The 25,620-nt window shown below is 36.4% G+C and overlaps 1 protein-coding gene across 3 annotated transcripts in view; it reads right to left on the reverse strand.

Annotated features, from left to right (window-relative positions):
• Window positions 1–25,620, reverse strand: part of LOC111158569 (bromodomain adjacent to zinc finger domain 1A) — a 96,915-nt gene that overhangs the window by 67,955 nt on the left and 3,340 nt on the right. For all 3 annotated transcript variants that reach the window (XM_022520699.1, XM_022520707.1, XM_022520691.1), the window contains one exon: window positions 15,199–15,477. In XM_022520699.1, the coding sequence (XP_022376407.1) occupies window positions 15,199–15,477 (279 nt within the window). The remainder of the gene's footprint in view (window positions 1–15,198; window positions 15,478–25,620) is intronic.

Raw genomic sequence — 25,620 nt, forward strand, 5'->3', positions numbered from 1 at the left:
ACTGTAAACCTAAATATCATTAATAGGAATCATTAGATTCTTGGGGCACCCGGGTGGATCTGTGGGTTAGGAGTCAGACTCCTATCTCAGCTCGGGTCTCAATCTCGTGGTCTCAAGTTCAAGCCCTATGTTGAGTTCAAGCCCTGCTGGGTGTGGAGCTCACTTAAAAAAAAAAAAAATCATTATATTCTTACTAAAGGCTAAATTTATTATTAAAAGATATATAGTTCAAGTGAAAATCTTTGGAAATAAAATCCTAGATATAAGATATATGGGTTAAATCCTACATATTTCTAATAAGTATCAAATACCTGGATATTATGAGCATGCTATTTAAGCTCTTTAGTATTGAAAATTGTCATCTTAAAGCCCCAAGAGTTAGTCAGGCTTAAGTATAAATCAAATTTATTAAAGCTTCACCAAAATACTTTAAAATTCTAACTACTGTATTCAAATTAATAAGCATTTAAAGCATTTGTGTGCTTAGCTTTATATTAGCCTGGCATACTGACACCAACATGTAAAGAGACATGATAACCTTGTAAGAAGGCAAGACCAACATACGAAGATCAGAGACAAGTAAACACTAAATATAATGAAATGCCACCACAGATTTAGCAGCAAGTGACCTTTCATTTCGACATAAAGTATTTTATTTATTTATTTGACAGAGAGAGAGAGAGAGAACAAGTAACCAGAGCAGCAGGCAGAGAGAGAGCGGGAAGCAGGCTTCCAGCTGAGCAGAGAGCTCGATGCGGGGCTCGATCCCAGGACCCTGAGATTATGACCTGAGCCGAAGGCAGAGGCTTAACCCACTGAGGCACCCAGGCGCCCCCTTATTTATTCATTTTTAAAGACTTAATTATTTATTTGGGAGAAAGAGTGAACATGAGCTCAAGACAGGGAGGGTCAGAGGGAAAGAATCTCAAGCTGACTTGGGGCTCAATTTCATGACCCTGAGATCGTGACCTGAGCCAAAACCAAGAGTCTGAAAACCAAGTGACTGAGCCACCTAGGCACCCCATCAACATTTAGTATTTCAGAATACTCAAATCAGCTGCAGTGTGAAGGACAGACATAGGAAGAGAAGTTTCTGGCCTTCCCTCTCTCTTGCTGCCATCCTGAACAATGAAAACAATGGTCACAGCCTCAGAATGATGGAGCAGAAAACAGGAAAAAACCTGAGTTCCTGACAACTTTACGGATGTGCATCCCCCCTCCCCTCCCCCTCCCCACTGTAATGCAGGTACTTAATTTTACATGAAAAATTTTTATTTCCTTATGCCATTAAAATTCTTTCTGTAGTATGCACCCAAGTCAAATCCCAGCTGATAAGAAAAAACACTAAGCTATCTATTGGGGTACTAGGTATTTTTATTAAAAACTGACCTGTCTACAAACATTTTATCTGTTAAATTTACTTTGAGTCACAGCACTGTATTTAAGACTTTCAAACTTGAAAGTTACTTTGTCACTGGGAATACAGAATTCAAGTCATATCTGTTTCAGAAAACTGAAAATATGAAGAAGGAAAGAAAATAAATATAACAACCTATGATTTGTGGGTGTGGTTATCAAAGAGCAATACGAGGGATCCTTGTAGTAATAGAAATGTTCTCTATCATGACTATATCAATGTCAATATTCTGGTTGGGATACAGTACTACAATTTTGCAAGGTAGTGCCACTGGGAGAAATTCTGTATTATTTTACAACTGCATGAGGATCTACAGTTATCTCAAAATAGAAAGTTTAATTTAAAAATACTAATGATAAACATTAGGAAATATTAACTCCAACTAAAAGCATTCATTTCACATCATGGGAAAAAAATCAATAAAAGATACTAAAAAGCTACAGTAAATAATGACAGTCTAGTATTGGCAGAAAGACATACAGATTGCTGCTTGGTAAATTAATAATATGTTTATACTTAAAGTATATTTTTAATAGTTAACATTTCCAAGTCCATATAACATTTATTTTAATAAGATTTGGTATTTTAAGAAAAGGGGGGAAAAACCAGTTTTCATCTTACAAAAGGATTCACAACCAGGTTTCATTATGTACTAATACCCTTTGGGAAATTCTAATGTGATTACACTTATTAAAAGTTAATACATATACAAAAAAAAAAAAAAAAGAAAGATACAGATCAATGGGAAAAAAAAGTCAGACCGAAGATACCATTTATATTTATATTCTGGAAAGGGCAAAATTATAAGCACAGAAAATAGATCAGTGGTTGCCATACAGGCTAGGTTAGGAGGTGGGGGCAAGGACAGACTACAAGGAGGGGATGAAAGAACTTTTGGGGAATAGTAGAAATGTTCTATGTTTTATTGTGGTGGGTTACTTAACTGTCAGAAGTCACAACTATACATTTAAAAATAAATTTTATCATAAAATAAAGTAGTGCTTTAATAAAACTTTATTAGTTTAGACTACTTAGGATAAAGGCCTATCTTAATGTAAATTATTCATTCTTCAGCTTAAAAAAAACATTTGTTCTTTTAAAAATATTAATGCACATGAGAAAGGCTAATTGAAGTAGGTCTACTTGTTAGATCTCATTGAAGTATAGATTAGTCCTGTGATACTTATCAGAAGAAAGGTCAAAGAGTTCTGTGTAATGAGAAACCTGTGTCAAAGGAGACCTATTCTATAGGTTGTTTCTACCTCAACCATAATAAACATTATAAAAATTCACCTAAAAATCCATTCTTCATGAAAAAAAAGTTCAATATACGGTATCTCTCTTCTACCTCGAGTTAGTCAAATCAAAGTCAGATGGCTTCTGCACATCAAAATACAGTGCATAAAAGTAAGTAAGAATTAGCAAAGATTATTATATACACGACTAATAGATTAAGATGACAGAATTATACCAAGTACTTCTTGCACTCTCAAATTCTAGCTGGAAGCTTAAAGGAAATAACCTGAATATTTTTTTACTATCCTTAAGGTCAATAACATTCTTTTTAAATAATTATTATTTATTTGTCAGAGAGAGAGAGAGAGCACGTAAAAGCAGGTGGAGAGGCAGAGGGAAAAGGAGGCTCCCCACTGAGCAAGGATTCCCGCCAGACTCCATCCCATGACCCTGGGATCATGACCTGAGCTGAAGGCAGACGCTCGACTGACTGAGCCACCCAGGCGTCCCAGGTCAGTAATATTCTTAATATGGTAACAGTGAAAATCAACACACTGACTGACTTACTGGAAGCAGATGAAGATGCAAGCATACCTTCATAAAGATTAATAACTAAAAGGTAAAACACCAGCCCATTCTAATGACCAATGATAGCAAATTATTATCAGAGTGCTAAATTAATTTGGCATTACAGTATCTTTTATTTGTTCTTTTTTTAAAAAAGATTTTATTTATTTATTTGACACAGAGAGAGACAGCAAGAGAGGGAATACAAGCAGGGGGAGTGGGAGAGGGAGAAGCAGGTTTTCCGGTGAGCAGGAGGCCTGATGCGGGGCTCGATCCCAGGACCCTGGGCTCATGACCTGAGCTGAAGGCAGACACTTAATGACTGATTCCATTCATTCTATTTGAATGTTAGTGATATATTCGCTAACAAAATAAAACTCAACTATGTCTCTTTTAGCCCAACTTTTGCTGAGGAATTACTGACATACGTCACTGTAGAAGTTTAAAGCATACAGCATGATTTGATGTACATATACTGTGAGTGATTATAATAGAGTCAGCTAATATCCGTCACCTCATACAGATACAATATAAAGAACAAAAAAAACTTCTCCTTGAGAACTCTTAGGATTTATATATTCACTTAACAGCTTTCCTGTATTTCATACAGCAGTATTAGCTACAATCATGTTGTACATTATATCCCTAGTACTTATTTATCTTGTAACAAGAAGTTTCTACCCTTTAACTACTTTCCTCCAATTCTCCCTCCCCTCTATGCCCCTTAGGGCATTTCTTATTCAATCCTTTGTCATTTATACTTATTTTACTTAACTTTGTCCTGCAAACTCTATCTCTATTACTTATGTTCTGCTTGAGAACAATAAGTACCAATTCTTTACTCATACTGGATTATCCTGTAGCATCCAACAGTTGTTTATGGAGAAATCATTGGATTTAATTGGCTAAAACAAAAAAATATAACTCAAGATACTATTCCATCAAGTTTTTTTTCTTTTCTTTTTTTTTTAAACATTTAATTTTTTTATTTGACAGAGAGAGACAGTGAGAGAGAGAGGGAACACAAGCAGGGGGAGTGAGAGAGGGAGCAGGTTCCCTGCTGAGCAGGGAGCCCGATGAGGGACTTGATCCCAGGACCCTGGGTTCATGACCTGAGTCGAAGGTAGATGCTTAAGGACTGAGCCACCCAGGCGTCCCAAGTTTTATTTTCTTTACAACACTGATGAGAATCTGAATTATCTTGTTGATTTGTGTGTTTCTTTCTCTTGCACTTGAACATAAGTCTCCAGTTCTTGCCTTAATCACTACCCTCTTTTCGAAACCTACAAGAGTAATAACCTAGCACACAATGCTTATTGAATGAACCATATAAAACTTGGCTTTGTTTTATACACAAAGTAGAGGACCTAGAATACGTAATATTCCCTACTACCTCCAAGAAAAAAGACATAACTAATTCCATTGTTCATTCTGGCAACTCTGCCAAAAGACAAAATCAATAAATAAAAATTACAGTCTTCCCCATGCTTGCAGTCACCTTTTGATAGTTTGTTTTTTTTTTTTTTTTAAGATTTTAATTTATTTGTCAGAGAGAGAGAGAGAGAGAGAGAGCACAAGCAGGGGGAGAGGCAGACATAGGGAGAAGCAGACTCCCCACTAACAAGGAGCCTGATGCGGGACTCCATCCCAGGATCCTGGGATGATGACCTGAGCCAAAGGCAGCAGCTTAACCAATTGAGCCACACAGGCATCCCTGCAGTCACCTTTTGTTGCTAGTAAATAGCATTCTTCAATCTGCGGGCAAAGTATCTGAAAAGAAGATAGCTTAAACAGGTCAAAGTACAGAAGTAAAATAATTAAGGTACCCTGTAGGAGCGCCTGGGTGGCTCAGTTGGTTGAGTATCTGGCTATGGCTCAGGTTGATCTCGGGGTCCTGGGACTGAGCCCCTGGTCAGTAGGGAGTCTGCTTCTCCCTCTCCCTCTGCCCCTCTTCCCGACTTGTGCTCTCAGTCTCTCTGTCTCAAATAAATTAAAAGAAAAATCTTAAAAAAGAAAAATTAAGGTACCCTCTGATAGAAAAAATGATGAAGAATTTAAAGAAAAAGGGAACCTGTTTAAATATTGAGTTTTTTTCCCCTTTGAATCAATGATCAAAAGATGATGCTGATTTTTGGACACTCAACCTTATGACCTGTATCACTGTCTCTTAGAACAAATGATCAAAAGATAATCTAACCACATATGTATAATCCTATCTTTCTTCACACTTAGACAAATTATAAAATGCTTATGTAAAGGGAAGAGTAAATAGTGGGTGTTCAATGAGTATATTCAACTATAATTTTTTAATCCTCCTTAACTGCTATCCTTTAATATATATATTTCTGAGTGTATTCTTCTCAAACAGAAGCAGTGATTCTGACAATGCCTTGTGCTTAGAAATCTCACTTGTGACCTTGATCAAGTTTTAATTAATTAACCTAGCTGTATGAGCTTCTCAACTGTAAAGTGAACAAATGAGCTCTTATTACAGAAGGTGTTGTAGTGTGCATATAGTAAGCTCTCAAAAGTTTACAGGTATTGGCATCATCTCCCTAAAATGGTATGTGGCGAACTCTGAAGAACAGTGACTAGGACGTAAGAAAATTAAGGACTGACTTAAAAAAAGATGAATCATCACAGCTGGCAGACTCTTCACTCATCTCTGACAAGTACAGGAAGGATCTGACATTGACTGAGTGCTTCGTGTGCCAGGTACTCTGCTGGCCTACTAACAAATGGTAACTACTGTGGCAGATAATTGCAGGTATGGCTCCCGTTGACTCACATCTCTTTGATTCCCTCCCACAGCAACTCCGGATTTGTTCATGTGACTTGCTCTGGTCAATGGAATACTAGTAAACACAAAGCATGCTGAGGCTTGCAGTGTGCTTGCACAGTGGAGCTTGCCCTCTCTTGCTGCTGGGAACCCTGCTACTGCCTTGGGAACAAGTTTGAATTGGCTTCCTGTAGGATGAGAGGCCACATCAAAGTAGCCACCCCAGTCTGAGGCCCCAGACATGTGAGGAAGGCTATTCTAAAGTAGAGGACCTATGTAATCCAGCCCCAGACAGGACAGCCCAGACCATAAGAACATTCCAGCCAACCAACTGTGAGAATAATGCTTACTGATTTAGGCCACTAAATTTTGGGTCTGGTGTGGTATGTGTAGAAGCTCATACAACCACTATATGAATATAGATATTATTTCAGCTTTATAGATTATGAAAGAAGATTTCCAGAAACAATAGTCAGTTTGGCTCCACAGGCTTTTTCCACCCTCCCAAATCACTTTGGCATGCCAAACTCTGAGGTTCTAAACATAAAGGGGACCTCTGCGGATTTCATTCGATAAACCTTATTTAAAGCAGGAACCCTTCCCTCCCCTCAGGAGTCAGCACATTATGGCCTACAGGCCAGATCTAAATTACCTCCTGTTTTTTTTATATGTACGACCTGCAAGCTAAGAACAATTTATACATATCTAAGTGGCTTCAAATAAAAATTAGAAGACTACTCTGTGATATGTGAAAATAATAGGATATTCAAATTACAGTATTTATGAAGAAGGAACTACTAGAAAACAGCCATGCTCATTCATATGCTGTCTATGGCTGCTTTGGCACGCCAACAGCAGAGTTTGGTGGCTGTGACTGAATCCATATGAATTACACAGTCTGTAATATTTACTATCTGGCCCTTTATTTTAAAAAAAGTGTACCAAACTCTACCCAGAATTATTCTCTTGGCATACGTTTTTAATTTAATCAAAGGATTCTGCCTGTCCTTTAGTGATGAATAGATTCTACTTGTACTTTTTTTTTTTTTTTTAAGTAGGCTCTATACCCACTGTGGAGACAAATGTGGAGCCTGAACTCACAACCCTGAGATCAGGGGTCAGGACACTTTACTGACTGAGTCATCCAGGCACCCCTCTATTTGTATTTTTACCATTCTTTTTCCTTCCACCAAAAATTATTTTAACTTATGTCATTTCTCCTATTTCTCCTTTAACTGTTAAGTTTGGATGGTCTCTGACTTTGTCTAAGATAGACAGATAACCCTATTTTAAAAACAGTAATTCAGAACCATAGGTCAAATGAATGCCACTTACATATCATACTACTGGTCTCCAAAACAGCATAGAAAATTAATAAACTACAATTTTATCTTGTTCTCAGAAAAATTCAAAGTATCTACAAGGTAAGTCATTCATCAAAAACTGATCTTATATTGGCCACAATATATTCCTACCTACCACGAAGTAGTTAGGAAAAGATGAAAGAGAGATTTTATTCGGAAGAGGCTCAAATTTCTCAGACCTGAACATGTAACCACGTAGAAATGAGCTTCCCTTTTATTTCTAACAGCGATCTCAGGACAGGAATAGCTACTCATAGTCTCCCTTCTTGTGATATTACCTGTAATATTCTCCTGCCACAGGGAACTAAGAACTTCAGAACTACTGTTCTACTTCACCATCCTGCTACTAACAAGTTCAATGAGATACAAATTGAAGCAAGCAAACATTTGATTTCCTTTTATGTTAGAAAAGAGGTGAACCTCAATTTACTTGCCAACTCCCCATTTTGATCATTTTTTCTCACCCCCGTCATAAGGACTGTAAGTGTTGGTGGAGATGCACCTGACTGTACTTGGTGTTAGTGCAAAGGATCAATAGGGAAGTTGCCACAGAGACTACCCTCACCCGCAACTTTTAACATTCAAAGACTTTTGAAAGGCATTAGGCAGATGCTCCTAATGGCTAATGCAATTTGAAGTCCCTTAGAATACTGAAGAAAACGAGTTAAGTTTGTATGATCAGTCGAAATTTTACTGAACTATTTTGTTAAGGTGAACTATTTTGTTGAGCCCATACAGAAATACAACATAAGCTTTACAGATGATTTAAATTAAACTTGTTTAGAAAAAAAATTCTTTTTCAGGGGTGTCTGGGGGGGCTCAGTCAGTTAAGTGTCTGCTTTCAGCTCAGGTCAAGATCTCAGGGTCCTGGGATGAGCTCCATTCTGGCTCCCTGCTCAGGGGGGAGTCTGCTTCTCTTTCTTCCTCTTCTCCCTGTCCCCACTCACTCTTTCTCAAATAAATAAAATCTTTTTAAAAAATCATTTTCAGCGACATCTAGGCGGCTCAGTTGGTTAAGCATCTGCCTTCAGCTCAGATCATGATCCCAGGGTCCTGGGATCCAGTCCTGCATCAGGCTCCCTGCTCAGCGAGGAGCCTGCTTCTCCCTCTGCCTGGCTCCTCCCGCTTGTTCTTGCTCACCCTGACAAATAAATAATATCTTCTAAAAAATCATTTTCATTCATTTTTGTGATTATTTAGGGATTTTTAGAGTATAAAAAAGTTTCCCAGGATATCCTCCTAATTTACTTATGCAAGTAAATAAAGATTCTAAATTTTAACTGTTGAACTTGCAATGACAATCTAGGAATCAGCTTGTTAAGTCTGGGTCTTTGGTACATACAAAAAACACAACATATATCTAAAGAAGGCGGTTTCCACTTTAACTTAGAATTCCAAAGAATAGTTGTCCCAAACAGCCCTTTTTTTTTTGGTATTAAAAATTATATCAACATACTAGGCTCACTGAAAACAATTTGTGGATGTTGCTAAGGTCTCTCTTTGGTTGAGAACCAGACATTTTTACCTTAAAAGATCAGTCGTGGGGCACCTGGCTGATTCAGTCAGTAGAGCATGCAATTCAGTCTCAGGGTTCAGTTCCAGCCCCATGTTGGGGGTGGAGCCTACTTTAAAAAAAAGTTCAGTAGTGTAAGCTGAGCTATAGAAAGCCTTCTTTCTGAAAAAGATTTGCAATACATGGGGAGCCAGGGTGGTTCTGTGAGTTAGGTGTCCAATTCTTGATTTCAGCTCTAGTTGTGATCCTGGATCCCGGGATTGAGCCCAGAGTCTAGCTCCCCACTCAGTGCAGAGTCTGCTTGAGATTCTCTTTCCCTTCCCACTCCCCCGCTTTGTGCGCATACGTTTGCTCTCTCTCTCAAATAAACCTTAAAAAAAAAAAAAAAGAGTTCTAATAATACAAATTTGACTAATGCACATTGCCAAAAGTTCTATACCATCTTTACACTTAAATAAAAGAATTTCTCCTTTAGTCTTTTTCTACAAATTTATATTTTTCTCTCTCTGCCTTCAAATTTCTAGTCAACCCTTTCCCAAAACTTCTCTTTGATTAATCCCACCTGGATCGAGTCACTAACATTCAAGCACGTATGTTTAAATAAAACTAGATTTGGTCCTCAGTTAAATCTTTTATGTTCATCCTATCTTCTCAATATATTTAGTATTTCTCTTTGTCTTCAATATTAATGCAGTTTAATTATGATTCACTAATACCATTTAGGCCAGCAATATAAAAAAAGAACCCAAAGACTTAGAGGTTCATTTTCTTATTTCCACTTCTAATATATACTAAGTGCCTACTTTCTATATTATAGGTTTTGATACTTATTTTCTCTTACCTCATTACATTAAAGTGCTTAAAAACTCCACCAATGAAACATAGAAAGCTACAGGGAATATACTTTAACAGCTGAATAATTAAAATCTCTAGTTCGTTGGTTACTACTTAATGCCAAAACCAATATAGAAAGAATTCTATAATCTTTATTTTACAGAACAATTCTAAAAACATATTGAACTGTTATCTCTTATGCTTCTTAATTAGGTAACACTTTGTAAATTTTAAATCTAAGTAGTATGGGGATAATATTTGGGAAAATCTGGCCATAACTGAAACTCTTTGGTACAAATCCAATTCTGCTATTTCACCGATTCATTTTTATTATTTTATTATTTTTTAAGATTTTATTTATTTGACACAGAGAGAGACAGCGAGAGAGGGAACCCAGCAGGGGGAGTAGGAGAGGGAGAAGCAGGCCTCCCGCTGAGCAGGGAGCCTGATGTGGGGCTCCATCCCAGGACCCTAGGATCATGACCGGAGCTGAAGGCAGACACTTAATGAATGAACAACCCAGGTGTCCCTATTTCACTGATTTAAACTGCAGTGGGGAAAAAGGTCAGTCAAGGTTCAGAAATTATTTTTTTTAAAAAGATTATTTATTTGAGAGAGAGAGAGAGAGAGAGAGAACACACAATGGGAGGGTGCAGAAGGATGGGGAGAAGCAGAATCCCCACTGAGGAGGGAACCAGACTTGGAGCTCACTCCAGGACCCTGAGCTGAAGGGTGAATCTGAATCAATCTGAATCAAACTGAATCAAACTGAGCCACACAGGCACCCAGGTCAGAGATTATTTGGAAAAAATGCAGCTTTTTTATTTTCAAAGGGAAAATTCACATAATAGTAAAAGAAGTAACTTTCTCCAGCCTCAGGAAAAGCAAATAAGCGTTTTAGGAACCAATATTTTAATCAATTTATGCAAAACCAATTAGAAATGCCCGTCTATGTATTTTGATACAAGAAGATACCCAAACATTATTAAGTAAAAAAGCTGCTTGCTATTTTTTTTAAATCTAGCATAGTATAGAAAAAAGAACAATATTTTATATTTTTTTTAATGTACTAATTTTTTGACAATGGTTATCTCTGAAATGGGCATTTGGGAAATGCACTCTAGGCCTTCAATTTTCATAATTTTCTTTGATATATATGAACCTTTATAGAAAAACCAGATTTTAAAAAACTATAAACTTTAGTCTTAATAAACACAGCACATAATTTTATTGTTAATGCAAAGACTTTAGTTTTTTAGAGCAGTTTTAAGATTCATAGCAAAACTGAGAGGAAGATCTAGAGACTTCCTGTACACCTCTTGCTGCCCCACATTCACAGCCTCTCATCAATAGCCCCCCACCAGAGGTGATTTGTTACAACTCATGAGTCCACACTGAGACATGATCATTACTCGAAGTCTATAGCTTATGTGACAGTTCACTCCTGGTGTGTTCCACTATGGGTTTGGACAAATGTATAATGACATGTATCTATCACTATAGTATACACAGTATTTTCACTGCCCTAAACACCTTCTGTGCTTCACCTACTTACATCTCCCCAATTCTACCTCAACTACTGGCAACCACTGATCTTTTTACTGTCTCCATAGTTTTGCCTTTTATAGTTGGAACCATACATATGTACCCTTTTCAGATTGGCTTCTATCACACAGTAATATTCACTTAAGGTTCCTTATGTCTTTTCATGGCTTGATAGCTCATTTCTTCTTAAACCTGAATAATATTCCATTGCCTGGATGTACCAGCTTATTCATCTATTCACCTAGTAAAGGACATTTTGGTTGCTTCCAAATTTTGGAAGTTAGTAATAAAGCTGCTATACACATTCATCTGCAGGTCTTTGTGTGGACATTAAGTTTTCAAATTTTCAGTAATACCAAGGAACATACAACTTTTGGAAAATTCTGAGTTCCCAATAAATATCATGAGAATTAAAATGAAAGCATGTAACATAGTGCCTAGAATACAGGAAAGGTTCAATAAATGCTACGATACTTTTAATTCTGCAATGTCCTCTAATGCTACCAAATTATATACTAAGCCAAGCCAGTATACTTAACCATCAACAGTAGTTAATGGTTAATTCCATCTCCTTCTTTCCTATCAGGTGCCACTTCTTGCTGTCACTATACCTACTTTTTTAGAGGTACCTCTTCATATCTGTTGCTTCAAATCTCCTCTGAACTCCAAGAATATCTTGACTGTGCCTATAAAATGTCTGAAAACAAGCTGCCCAAAGCCCATTTTAATTTAAAAAAATTACCAAATACACAATTATATTCTGATTCAGTTTTTCAGATTCTCTCAAATTCCAGCCCCATCCTTCAACTGAGAGAGAACTCAACAATCCCAAATGTGTATTTGTTGTGTGATTCCCACCTTCTTTTTCCTGATTTTATTCTCCAGTTCCAGGCCTGGGTTGAGGGTGGGCTGAGCAGGGAGTGCAGATGGGTTTATCATGTGAGCACTGAGTTCTAGGTCACCATACTCCCAACCTTTCACTAAACAATGATGTTAAAAAGAAGATAAAGTTACTGAAACTTAGATGCCTTAAAATTGTTTGTGCAGCAGGGCACCTGGGTGGCTCAAATGATTAGGTTATCTGCCCTTGGCTCTGGTCATGATCCCAGAGTCCTGGGATCGAGCCCTGCACTGGGCTACCTCTCTCTCCTACTTGTGCTCCCTCGTTCTCTCTGTCAAATAAATAAATAAAATCTTTAAAAAAAAACAAAACAAAAAACCCCTGCTAATGCAGCATTTTTTAGACCATGTACAAAAGTGGGATGACCATCTTCAAAAATAAACAACTATGTCTTTCTTAGTGAAATTGTTAACTGTGGGGTTTCCTTTCATAGCTACAATAGAGAAATTTGATTCTTAGTTACAGTGGCCCAAGCAGTTATTGTAGTCACTTTACTACTGAGATCTCTCAAAAAACAAAAGCAATCCGTCAAACTGCATGGCCTCACTACACACATTCAGATACTAACAAGGCACCTGTATCAAATGCAATATTATAGAATACAGCTTAAAAAAATTCGTCTTCATTGTCTCATTTCATCCTGTGTGTCAAACCTGTAAGGCAGGGGTCCATTTAACAGATGAAAAAAGACTAAAGCTTAAAGAATTTGAATTTACTTGCTCAGAGCAAATAAAAGGCAGAATCTGAAACTAAGGAGACAATGATACAGTGTAAGAAATGATTTTGTAAGTCAGCTCTACCTGAGTTTAAATCCTACCACTTACTATTTATAAGACTAAAATGGGAGCTCCATGACTTCCTTTTGTTCACTGCTATATCTCCAGTGTCTAGCTAGAACAGTGCAAGTAAATAGCAGGAGATCAGTAATAGATGATAAACATTACCAAAATTCTTTGGATCTGTTTCCTCATCTGTAAATGGAAACAATGAGGTTGTATCTGCTGATATAATGTAATATAATGTAATGTAACATAACATAATGCAATATAATCCTAGTTTAGTGCTCTTTACATAGACCACTGATTCTCTCACTTCTCCAGTAGGTTCTAAGGAAGTAGCAGAGAACAAATGTCTGCACAACTGACAGGCAAGCTAGGAGGTAATCAGGATGGGGAGGATAAAGAGCTGAACGGTTTCTTCAAGTAGTCAGGTTTTGTCTTTCCTATTCTGCCATAGCAATGACAAAGGATCTTCTAGAACAATCTGTTGGCTGATCACTTATTTCAAAACAGAAAGTCTTGGTAAGGAGGCAAGCACCTAATCTATACTTATAAAATGCAACAAGAAAGAGGGGAGGAATACCTAAAGGTAAATGAGACAGTGAGAAAAAAGTACTGAGGTGAGAGGATCCAGACAGAGTACCTATACTGACTAATTCACCTTAAGAATGGCATCCACCCCATTTCTCTGTAATTTAGCATGCTCTTTCCAATAAAACTAATTCTGGTGAAAAAGCAGTCTTTAGGACCACTGGTAAGTACTACCAGAGATCAAAACAAAAGGTATACGCTATTAGTAAGTAGAAACAAAAACTAAAAGCAAAGGGAGATGGTATTGCAAATGGTACCATCAAGAAAGTGAAAGGACAACTCATGGAATGGAAGCAAATAGCTGCAAATCATATAAGGGATTGTACCCAAAAAACACAAAGGACTCTTACAACTCAGTAATAAAAAAGATAAATAACCCAATTTAAAAATGGGCAAAGGACCAGAATAAACATTTCTCCAAAGAAGATACGTAAATGATCAATAAGCACATGAAAGGATGCTTGACTTGATATAGTCATTAGGGAAATGCAAATGAAAATGACCACAAGATACCATTCCATAGCCACAAGGATGGCAAAGTAAAAAAGATGGACAGCAAATTTTCCATAGTCAGCACTTGGTGAGGATGTGGAGGAACTGCAACTCTCACACACCGCAGTGGGAATGTAAAATGATGCAGTTGCTCTGGAAGTCTGGAGGTTCTTCAAACGCTAAACATGGTGTTACCATAGGACTTAGCAATTCTACCTCTAGGTATATACCCAACAGAACCGAAAACATACGTTCACACAAAAACTTGTACTTGATTGCCTGTTACAGCATTATTTATAATAGCCAAAAAGTGGGAACAACCTAAATGTCTGTCACAGAATGTTGACAGATCCATAAAGTAGAATTTATCAATAAAAAGAAATAAAATCTTGATACATGCTAAAATATGGATAAACTTTGAAACATTACAGTCAGTGAAAGAAATGAGACACACGACACTACATATTACATGATTCCAAGAGGCTATAAAAAGTTTTAATGCAAATAAGAAAATATTGTGGTAAGTATTAGCCAATCACAAATGCTTAAGACTTGAGGAAAGCAATAATAATTTTTAACTTAATGCCATAGATAATGTCATTTAAAATTTTTGCATATGAAAAATTCATTTTTTCTTGAAGAGCAGGTAAGAGAGAACTCAGTGGAGTATATAAAACCCAGTCCTTGTATTATCAGAGGAACTACTAAAACCCAGTAAGAAATACATGCATATTTAAACTATCAGGTAGCATAATAATGACAAAACAGGTATCTTTAAGGTTTTTTTTTCTAACTTGGAAATAAAGATGCAACTTCCATACAATGGAACTTACTATACAATAAACAAAAAAGAGAAGAAAGGTGGTTCATAAAGCAATGGACTAATGTTCAAGATATTTTAAAAGAAAAGGGTATCAAGCATTAAAAGGGACAGGAGATTGTGTGTGTGTGCACGTTCACATACATACACAAATACCTATATGTATACATGTTTCTGGTGGTCTGTATAGACATAAGCTTTGGAAAAATATACTAACATTATTAGGGCTATCTGTGGGGAGGGTAAGAGAGCAATGGAAGTAGAGAAGGGAAGCCTTCCTCAGTTCCCCTTTTTGGGTACTTTGAATTGTGAGTAATGTGAATGTATGTGTAACAAAAGAAAAAATTAGAAGTACTTTACCTTGCACCATTGTTCCTAATGACTTCCACAGTTTCTTCAACAAAATATCGATCCTTGACATATGCAAAAATATCATCACAAATTTCATGTAAGCGTGAACGATGGGTAAGGTTGGTCAAGTATAAAACTGGAATAATTAGTGGTTCTGGAAAACTCTGAAGATTCTGTCTTGCTTTTTTTTCTGACTCAAGTGCTTCCTGATAGGTCAGTCCAGGTCTACCCGTCACAGCACAACTCCACACAAGGCTGTTGCACAGAATGGTTCGTTCAAAAAAGTCACTGATTAAAAAACAAAAACAAAAATCCATTCATTACCTATCATTTCACAAATTTTACATTAAAAGCTGATAAAGGATTGTGGCTTCACTGCAAAATTTTACACAGAATCATAGAATAAGGAAGGACTTACTAATTGGTCAACTTACGCATTAATACAAAGCTAACAAAAAGTATATTTAAATTAGACATTTATATTTTGCAATTTAAAGGTACATTCAGTTAAAATTGGACTTTGATTTCCATCACTTTTGAAATTAGGAGTGAAACTGAAAATAAACTCAACCTTTCTTTTTTCTTGTAATTTTAAAGCTTTTTGTTCCAAAGCAGCCAAAACACTAGGGACAATTTAAGCACTTAACTATGAACTTTAAGAAGCTCTAACATAATAGAGAAAAACTGGCAAATCTAAGCATATAATGATGAGAAAATTTAAGTAAATTACAGTATTTCATATAATGAAAAATCATAATCATTAAAACAGTATGAAGAGAGTTCTTAAATAACATGCTCACAGGGGAAAAAAAAAACAAAAAAACTTTCCAGTTTGATTTCCTCCTGTATTTTTGGAAGTAAAAGCTTACCAAAACAATATATATAATATGGTCCCACTTGAAAGAAAGAAAAAGGAAGGCAGGAAAAAGAAAGCTCAAGAAGCATGAAAAGATTTCTAGAATGTTATACAAAAATCAAGGCCAATAGCTAGAGTAGAGATGGGCCTGGGGACCATTCTACTGAGTGCTTTTCTGCACTGTTGGAATTTCTTAACATGAACATTTCTTTCTTTTCAAAATTCTATCCAGTCAGTTTTAAAATGCAAGAAATCCATAATATGGAAAGATTTCTAGGGCACACTAAGTAGAAAAAAAATCAAATCACTGAATATACAATCCCATATTTTGGTTCACTAATTAGAACCAAAAAATGTGTACTTATACAAATACTATAGACAGATGTTCCCTATGGAGAAAGGGAAGGACTGCGAAGGAAGGAAAAAGAAAATTTGTTATCCTAAGTATGTCTAATGTTGCTTGAATTTGTATAATGAGCATGTACTTGTATTGTTTTTACAATCAACAAATTTTAGAAAATGTTAGACATACACAAAAAAGGTAATTATGGATGCCTCTAAGTGGTAAGGTATGGGTAAATATCTTTCCTTCCTCTATGCTTTGATGTACTTTAACATAGTTTCATTTGTATATTTGTAGAAAGAACAACAACGAAAATGAAATCTATGGAAAAAAAGAGAAACTAATCATAACCTAATATATATATATCTGAGATCTAAAGAGGTTGATGCTTTCGTCAAGTTACATGAATCTAATTCAGTACAATGAAGATCCTTTGAAGTATGCACCTTTTAGTAGAGGTGATAATGGATGTATATCATTAAAACTACAAGGTGATTAAAAGATACCTAAAAGATAAGTAGATATCCTTGAGAGGTGAGAAGAAGGGACGGAGGAGAGACAGGAAAAAATGGTCAAGAAGTATTAGAACAGTCTTTTGGAGGAAGTGGTTAGGTTATAAAGGAAAAGTAGGGTTGAAGAAAGGAATACCAGACAGAGAAAAGATGAATGCAATATGGTTCTCATAAACAAGAAAATTTATGTATGTTAGAGATCGACAACAGATATACCCAGTAAGTGGTTATCAATGGTGCAGAATAAAATAAATGGATGATCTTGAAAGAAGTCTTAAGTTTTACTGCCTAAAACTGCAGTTCACTTAGAAAGTGTTATAAAAGTTTTAAATTTTTTATTATTGGAACAAACATAACTGTAAGACTTAGCTTAACAAGCCAACACATAACCAGCACATGATGTATGTGAGGTATACTTCTGATAGTTTAAACTATAATACTGTTTAAGAAAAATATATTTCAAATGTAGGTATCTAACATTAACTAGTCTCTAAACCAGTGCTAGCAAATATAGAATGCTAGCCACACATATAATTTTAAATTTTCCAGTGGCTGCATTAAAAAAATTTTTAAAGAGAAACACTAATTTTATATATTAATTACTTTTACATATTTGATTTAACCCAGTACATTCCCAAATGCTTTATTTCAACATGTGATCAATTTTAAATGCTTTAATATGTAAATATTTTAAATTATTTGGGGGAGGTACTAAGTATTCAAATTCCAGTATGTATCTTACTTTTATTGCCCATCTTAATTCTGATTAGTCATATTTCAAGTTCTTAAAAACCCCTGGGCCAAGTAATGGCTCCTGACAGCTCTAATCAAAGTTATTTGGTATTTGGTCACCTAGGGTACTTCACGCCATGTCAGGGAGACAGACTTTATACTGAGTTGCAATAAACACAACTTAGATGTGTTGACATTGTTCAAAATACCAAAAATCAATGCACAAGTGCCACAAACCTCCATTAAACATGTGTTACTAGGCAGAAAAATAGGATAGTCAGTAACCATTGCTGTACATATGGCTCTCCTTTTACACCCAGGTTCCCACCTCCTCTTGCAAAGTGTTTGTACTGTTTCCCTTGTGTGTATCTACTCTGCAAAGTTGTTATATTATAGCCCTGCTGTGTACAAAGATCTACCCTCAGGAGGAGGCAGACACAGACACTATCACCATGGCCTTTTTAAAGCAAGCAAGCAAAAAAAAAAAAAAAAAAAAAAAAAGCCCAATTCTCCTGATTCATTACCTCCTACCAGCATGGTACTATCTCTAACATGTTATACCTTCACTTTCTCACACTTCTGTAACTCTGCTCTTCATCCATTTGCCGTACACATTTAAATATATAGGATTCTTCTAATAATAACTCTAGGGGGTTAGGTAACAGTGCCTCCTCAATTTCTATATTATAAGAATTTAAGATCATGAAACTTTTATAAGAAGCACATTTTGCTATTATGAACAAAAATCTTAAAAAACAAAATATTGTTTTGTATGAATATGTTTAGGCTAATATAATCATGTGTCCGATTTATTACTACATTCCTTCAACCATCTTCTTCTTTTTTTTTTTTTTAAAGATTTTATTTATTCATTTGAGAAAGAGACAATGAGAGAGAGCATGAGCAAGGAGAAGGTCAGAGGGAGCAGATTCCCCATGGAGCTGGGAACCTGATGCGGGACTCGATTCTGGAACTCTGGGATCATGACCTGAGCCGAAGGCAGTCATCCAACAACTGAGCCACCCAGGCGTCCCCTTCAACCATCTTCTTTACCAGAGAGGAGTATACTACTGGCCTGGAGGCCAAATCTAGCCTTCCACCTGTTTTTGTAGTTTTATTGGAACATAACCGCACCCATTCCTTTAGGTATTGTCTGTAATTGCTTTCTCACTATGTCCTGTGGAGCTGAGCAGGCGCAGTAGACACCATTGCCTACAAAGTCTAAAATTTGATTTTATCTGGCCCTTTAAGAAAAAATTTGAGGACTTCTTCTCTTTATCATTATTTCTTAAGGAAAAAAATTGTTTCTGAGTTATCGGCTCGACTGCCAGCAAGAACACACCTTTAATGAATATAAAGTCAACCAACACTCTGGTGAACAAACTAAGGGACAAAGGGCCACATACTGTTGACTTACAGAGTCATTTGGAAAACTTAAAAATCTAGTGGAGTAAGATTAAGAATGATGTAACATATAGAATGGCTAAAATTCACAACACAGGAAACAACAGATGTTAGCAAGTACGTAAGAAAGAGGAACCCTCTTGCATTGTTAGTGGGAAGGCAAACTGGTAAAGCCACTTTGGAGAACAGTATGGAGGTTCCTTAAAAGCTACCCTATGATCATTGCACTACTAGGTATTTACCCAAAAGATAAAAAAATACTGATTTGAAGGAATACATGACTGGTGTTTATAGCAGCCTTATCAATAATAGCCAAATCATGGAACTGATGAATGGCTAAAGAAGATGTTTTATTTATACACACACACACACAGGAATATGAGTCATAAAAAGGAATGAAATCTTGCCATTTGCAACAATGTGGATGGAACTAGAGAATACTATGGTAGGCAAAATAAATCAGAGAAAGACAAATACCATGATTTCTCTCACATGTGGAATTTAAGAAACAAAACAATGAACATAGGGGTTAAAAAAAGACAAGCAAACCATAAAACTAACTCTTAACTATAGAGAACAAACTGAGAGGTTGCTGGAAGGGAGTTGGGGAGGGGGCTGGGTTATATGGGTGATGGGTATTAAGGAGGGCACTTGGGCTGAGCACTGGGTGTTGTACCTAAGTGATGAATCACTAAACTCTACACTTGAAACTAATATTCATGTTAACTATCTGGAATTTCAATAAAAACTTGGAACTAAAAAAAAACAAACCAAAACCAAAACAGATAAGCAAAAAGAATGAAGTGACATAAAAACTAGAAGCTAAATATAATTTAGAAAAGATAAATGCAAAGCGTATTCTCCTTAAGGGCCAAACTTTATCAATTAAACTTAAGAAAGACTCAGCACAATACTGCACAAAAGATCTAAAGGATATAAACAAACTCCTCTGTCCGTAACATATTTAGTATAACTGAGAAATGCAGCCACAGGTTAAAAACTAACATAATTTCTGACCTTAAGCGGCATATAATACCAAGAGATGGAAAAGTAGTTTATAAACTTAGAAAAGTAGTAGTTGCTATAAAACAGCATACAGTGTTCTAATAATATCTACCACTGAGAGCATTACAAAGCAGGAGATTAGGAGATCTTCGGCATGGCAGACTTAACATGCCTTACGTTATTTAGAGAAAAATCAGCTAGATGATTATTACAATTATTCATAAATGGGCAGAAGGAAAGTCAGATTAATTAAAAATACAATGTTTAGTTTTAAAAAACATTAAATGACATACTACTTTGCACTTTACTCAGTGCTGCCTCAGACTTAGATAATGACATATAAGGCAGGCTCCTAAAATCTGCAGAGGACACTGAGGTGGAGGATAGCAATAAAGATTTTTTAAATCTAGAGACTAAAACCCTAAATAGATATCAACAAAAGTAAAACATTATAGTAGCTTAAGAGAAGTCCTAGCTTAACAATAATGAATGTGAAAAAGGCAAATTTTAAGTGAGACCGCAAATTCACACTTCTATGACTTTCTATAGTTTCCTCAGCTTAAAAAGTATTTTTTAGCATATTTTCTGCTTAGAATGCCCTTTTTCTCCATTCTGTGTCTTGATAGCTCCATCTTTCAGGACCCAACTCAGATGTTCTCTCCTTATTCGAGGGCTTCCTCAATTCCCCAGCAGTTATGAGCTCCATTTTCTATGGTCCCATTACACAGGCTCCATAGCACACGTGATTTATGCCATTGTGTTATGGCATTCTATTCTCACTAGAGGGACAAATTATCTAAGTATCTCCAGACTCTGCAAAGCATAGTGTCAAGGGTAATAAACAAACATACTCTCCACTGGCAGCCCACATTTATTTTTATGTGTATCTAAACAGAGAAAGTACACACATGACTGTGAAGGAGAGGAAAGTGTCTGAATTTCAGTTTACCACTTGTAGAATGTGGTAAGCTTTGGGTAAATTACACAACCTTATCGAACCTGGTTCCCCTCTATAAAATGGGGATATCTTCCATAAACAGTTAATATGAAAATTAAATAAAATTAATATGAAAATTAAATAAATTAATTAAAAAAATAAATAATTAATTAAATTAAATAAAATTAAATAAATAAATTAAATAAATAATAATAATGTATACCCAGCATACTGTATGTGCACTCAATAAATAGTTATCAATTCTAACTGTTCAAGTACCATATCTGCAAAGAGAGCCTAGAAAAATACATAGAATAACCACTGTGATAGCGGAACAATGTCAGAGGAACTCATGAAAGACTTGAGCATCTTTGAAGAAAAAGTTTGGCATCCGGTAGAAGGGTAGCAAGAGGGATTAACTGCAGAGAGATTACTGATGAACTCCCAAAATCCAATCAGAATGGCCCAAGCATAAAATCTTACCAGCTGCTCAGTGGTAGACTGTCTCCAAAGAGAGTTGAAGATAGGCAGGCTCCTTAGAAATATGACTGATACTTGTATCTCACAAGAGAGAAAGTTTATTTTACCACCTCTTTAATCTGGGCTAGCCCTGAGACTGGCTTTGAGCAACATTATACAGAAATGACATTGAGAGACTTCTGCTCTCACCCTCTTGGAACCCTGAGACCAGCACCTAAAGAAGCCCATGTTAGTCTTTTGAGGATGAAAGACCACATGGTAAGAAAAGCCACCTCGGTATTAATATGCCACATTGTACACTTTAAATATCTTACAAATCTATTGGTAAATTACACTTCAATAAAAGTAGAAAAAAAAACCACATACACATAAAGAAAGAAAAGCCATCCCGGCTGAGCTCCCTGCTGTGTGACTTGAGGCTACCTCTTACTCTATCACAGCCTCAGCCTTGCCTCCAGCTGACCATAGCTAAATGAGTGAGCACACAGGCCAGGAGAAACCACACTGGCATTCTGCAGAAGAGTGAGCAAATAAAACAGATGATTATTTTGAGCCACTAAATTTTAGGATGGCTCGTTATACAGCAACTGGTAAGACATGTTCTGTCTGAAGAAAGAATATATTAACCCAAAACATGGTAGCCTACTAAGTGGATAAAAAAGTAAAGGAAAGGCATTTAGGAATCCCTGCTATACCACCTAAGAAAAAAAGACTCATAGACCCAAATATCAGGACCATGTAGCAGACTTATTCCTAAATAGGAGCTGAAAACCTAATTTGAAGATACTAGCTATGAAGATTATCCAATTTTCCTTAAAAATTCCATGCTCACCAAATGGCCTTCAGATAATAGACTTCATATTTAGCTAATTATCAGTATGAGAACTAGTCTTTTGAAAGATGTTTTTCCCCACTGTAAACTGATGGCATTCTCGCTTGCATATTTAACATCTCGAGCTTAATCACTGGGGATATAGTAAAGACGCCAAATGTCTGGGCAGACAACAGAGTAGTGCCTACCCAAAGATCTAGGTAGCAAGCTTAAATTCAAAGCAGAGCCCTATGTTCCCGGTGTACATTTCTGCAAGCTTCAACAAATACTAGGGAAAATTCTACATAATATGTACCATGTGGGTAGTAAATAAGAAAATAACCTCCAGAGTCTTAGGTATGTGAGTGAAACATCTGGTGTCACCAACTGCTAGACAGGTTGTTTTTGACACTGATCTCGACTTACTCTCTTTAACCCAAATCCAGTTTCCTTATCTGTAAAAGAGGGCTATTGAAAGGACTGAATTAACAAATAAGGAGCTGATGAACCATGAAAATCAGGTTAAACACCTTTCACTAGAAAGCCAGGTTGAAACATAAGCTAGCGTCTAAGTAATGAAGAGGTTCCTACATTTTGTATGAAAAGTATAACTCACTCAGAGATGGTAAAAACATTCCAATTCCAAGGGTCTAAATGGCTAAAGAAATAAGTTATTTTATTTAGGAAATTAAGTCATTTGGTAATACAACAAATCACCTTCCTTATCCCACAACTCTAGAATTCCTAGTATTCAGACCTGACTGCTCCATTTTTTAATCCACAGTCCTAAAAACATAAATAAAAACAAAACTGTCAGCTAACCAAATTACAGAATAAATTTTTATCTTATCTAAAAGATTAAAGTACATGCTTTATTCTGCTCTCTTTGCCCATGAGCTTAGTTTTGTGTGTGTGTGTGGTTTTGGAGGTGGAGGGGGAATAAAATCTTTTTTAAAGTGCAGTTGGACACACAACATTAAGTTAGTTTCAGGCGTACAACTTAGTGATTTGACTAGCTTAAACGTTATGCTACATTAACTGTAAGTATAGCTACCATCTGTATAACATTGCTCTTACAATATCACTGACTATAGAGGTGAAGGGTTGTGAGCTTAGTATTTTTCTTAACTTTATTTTTTTCTAGATTCCACAAATGAGAGAGATCATTGGTACTTTTCCTTTCTGTCTGACTTACTTCATTTAGCATAAGGACCACAAGGTCAATCCATGTTGTCCCAAATGGCAAGATTTCAATTTTTTTATGGCTGAGTAATATGCTTTTGTATATATACCACAATTTCTTTATCCATTCATCCACTGATGAAGACTTAGGGTGTTTCCATATCTTGGTTATTGTATATAATGCTGCAATGAACATGGGGGTGCATATATATATTTTCAAATTAGTGGTTTTTAAAATTTGGATAAACACCCAGGAAGAGTTGAGAGATCAATTTGTAGTTCTATCTTTTTTAAGTTTTTGAGGCACTTCCATACTGTCTTCCAGAGTGGCTGCACCAATTTACATTTCCACCCACAGTGCAGAAGAGTTTACTTTTTTCCACATCCTAGGCAGCAACTGTTATGCGCTAGTCTTTTTGATAAAAGCCATTCTAACAAGTGTGAGGTGGGATCTCACTGGAGTCCTGATTTGCATTTCCCTGATGATTAAGGTTGTATAGCGTCTTCTCATGTACCTGTGAGCCATCTTTATGGATCCTTTAGAAAGACATCTATTCAGATCTTCTCATGTTTTAGTAAGATTTTTTTTTTGCTATTGAGTTGTATTATTCAAGTTATAACTTGAATATTAGCCCCTACTGGATGTATAATTTGCAAATATTTTTTCCCAAGTCAGTAGCTCACCTTTTTATTTTGATGTTTTCCCTTGTTTGCAGAAGCTTTTTAGTTTCACACAGCCCCACTTGTTTATATTTGTTTTCCTTGCTTTTGTTTTTAGTGTCAGATTAAAAAAACATCACCAATAACTGTATCAAGGAGCTTACCATTTAAGAGTTTTATGGTTTCAGGACTTCTTTTCAAGTCTTTAATTCATTTTGAGTTTATTTTTGTGTATAACACAAAGATATTGGTCCAGTTTATTCTTCTATACTTACTTTAGCTTATGCGTTTGCCTACAGTTAAAGGGCTATTTTTAACGAGTCTTCTTTACTTAAGGAAAGCAGGTCAAACAAGAGTTAGCAATTAGTTAAAGATCATGTAGTTCCAACAAACAGAAAAAGGAGTTTGTACTGTATAATCGCTAAGGATCCATCCTGGTCACAGTCCCCTTCTCAAAAAACTCAGAGTTTAGGAAAGAGAAAATTTGAGGCAACAAATGTACTGCATTACCCTGCAATAATAGCTGATCTTACACTAGATAAAAAGGAGAGATGGTCATCGATGCCTAGGACAAAGGAGAAAGTGTTAGGCTATTATATCAAGCACGATAAAGACAGAAAACTATTTAACAAAAGGTCACGGGCAACTTCTACTAACCAGAGTCAGAGGGAAAAGTTACTTTGCACTGTGTTGCAAAGGGAACAAGGGGGGGGGGTGTAGAAAATCTCTTTGAGATTAAGGTAGAAAAGGTTATATTCAAGAAATCAAAACCTGGGGACGCCTAGGTGGCTCAGTTGGTTAAGCAGCTGCCTTCGGCTCAGGTCATGATCCCAGCGTCCTGGGATCGAGTCCCACATCGGGCTCCTTGCTCATCATGGAGCCTGCTTCTCCCTCTGCCTCTGCCTGCCATTCTGTCTGCCTGTGCTTGCTCTCTCTCCTTCTCTCTCTCTCTGACAAATAAATAAATAAAATCTTTAAAAAAAATATTTTATTTTATTTTAAAATATTTTTTTTATATATATTTATTCATTTAAGTAATCTCTACGCCCAGTGTTGGGCTCACACTCACAACCCCAAGATCAAGAGTCTTGTGCTCTTCTGACCGAGCCAGCCAGGTACCCTGATTAAAAATATTTTATTTTAGGGACGCCTGGGTGGCTCAGTTGGTTAAGCAGCTGCCTTCGGCTCAGGTCATGATCCCAGCGTCCTGGGATCGAGTCCCACATCGGGCTCCTTGCTCATCGGGGAGCCTGCTTCTCCCTCTGCCTCTGCCTGCCATTCTGTCTGCCTGTGCTTGCTCTCTCTCTTTCTCTCTCTCTGACAAATAAATAAATAAAATCTTAAAAAAAAAAATAGTATGTCATTTTATAAGTGATGAACCTGAGCCTTAGAGAAATAAATAGGTCACAGCCTATAAAAAATATAGTAGCTATGGGACGCCTGGGTGGCTCAGTTGGTTAAGCAGCTGCCTTCGGCTCAGGTCATGATCCCAGCGTCCTGGGATCGAGT

Source organism: Enhydra lutris, unplaced genomic scaffold, assembly GCF_002288905.1.
Source record: "Enhydra lutris kenyoni isolate GAN:26980312 unplaced genomic scaffold, ASM228890v2 scaffoldscaffold4, whole genome shotgun sequence".
Lineage (NCBI taxonomy): Eukaryota > Metazoa > Chordata > Mammalia > Carnivora > Mustelidae > Enhydra > Enhydra lutris.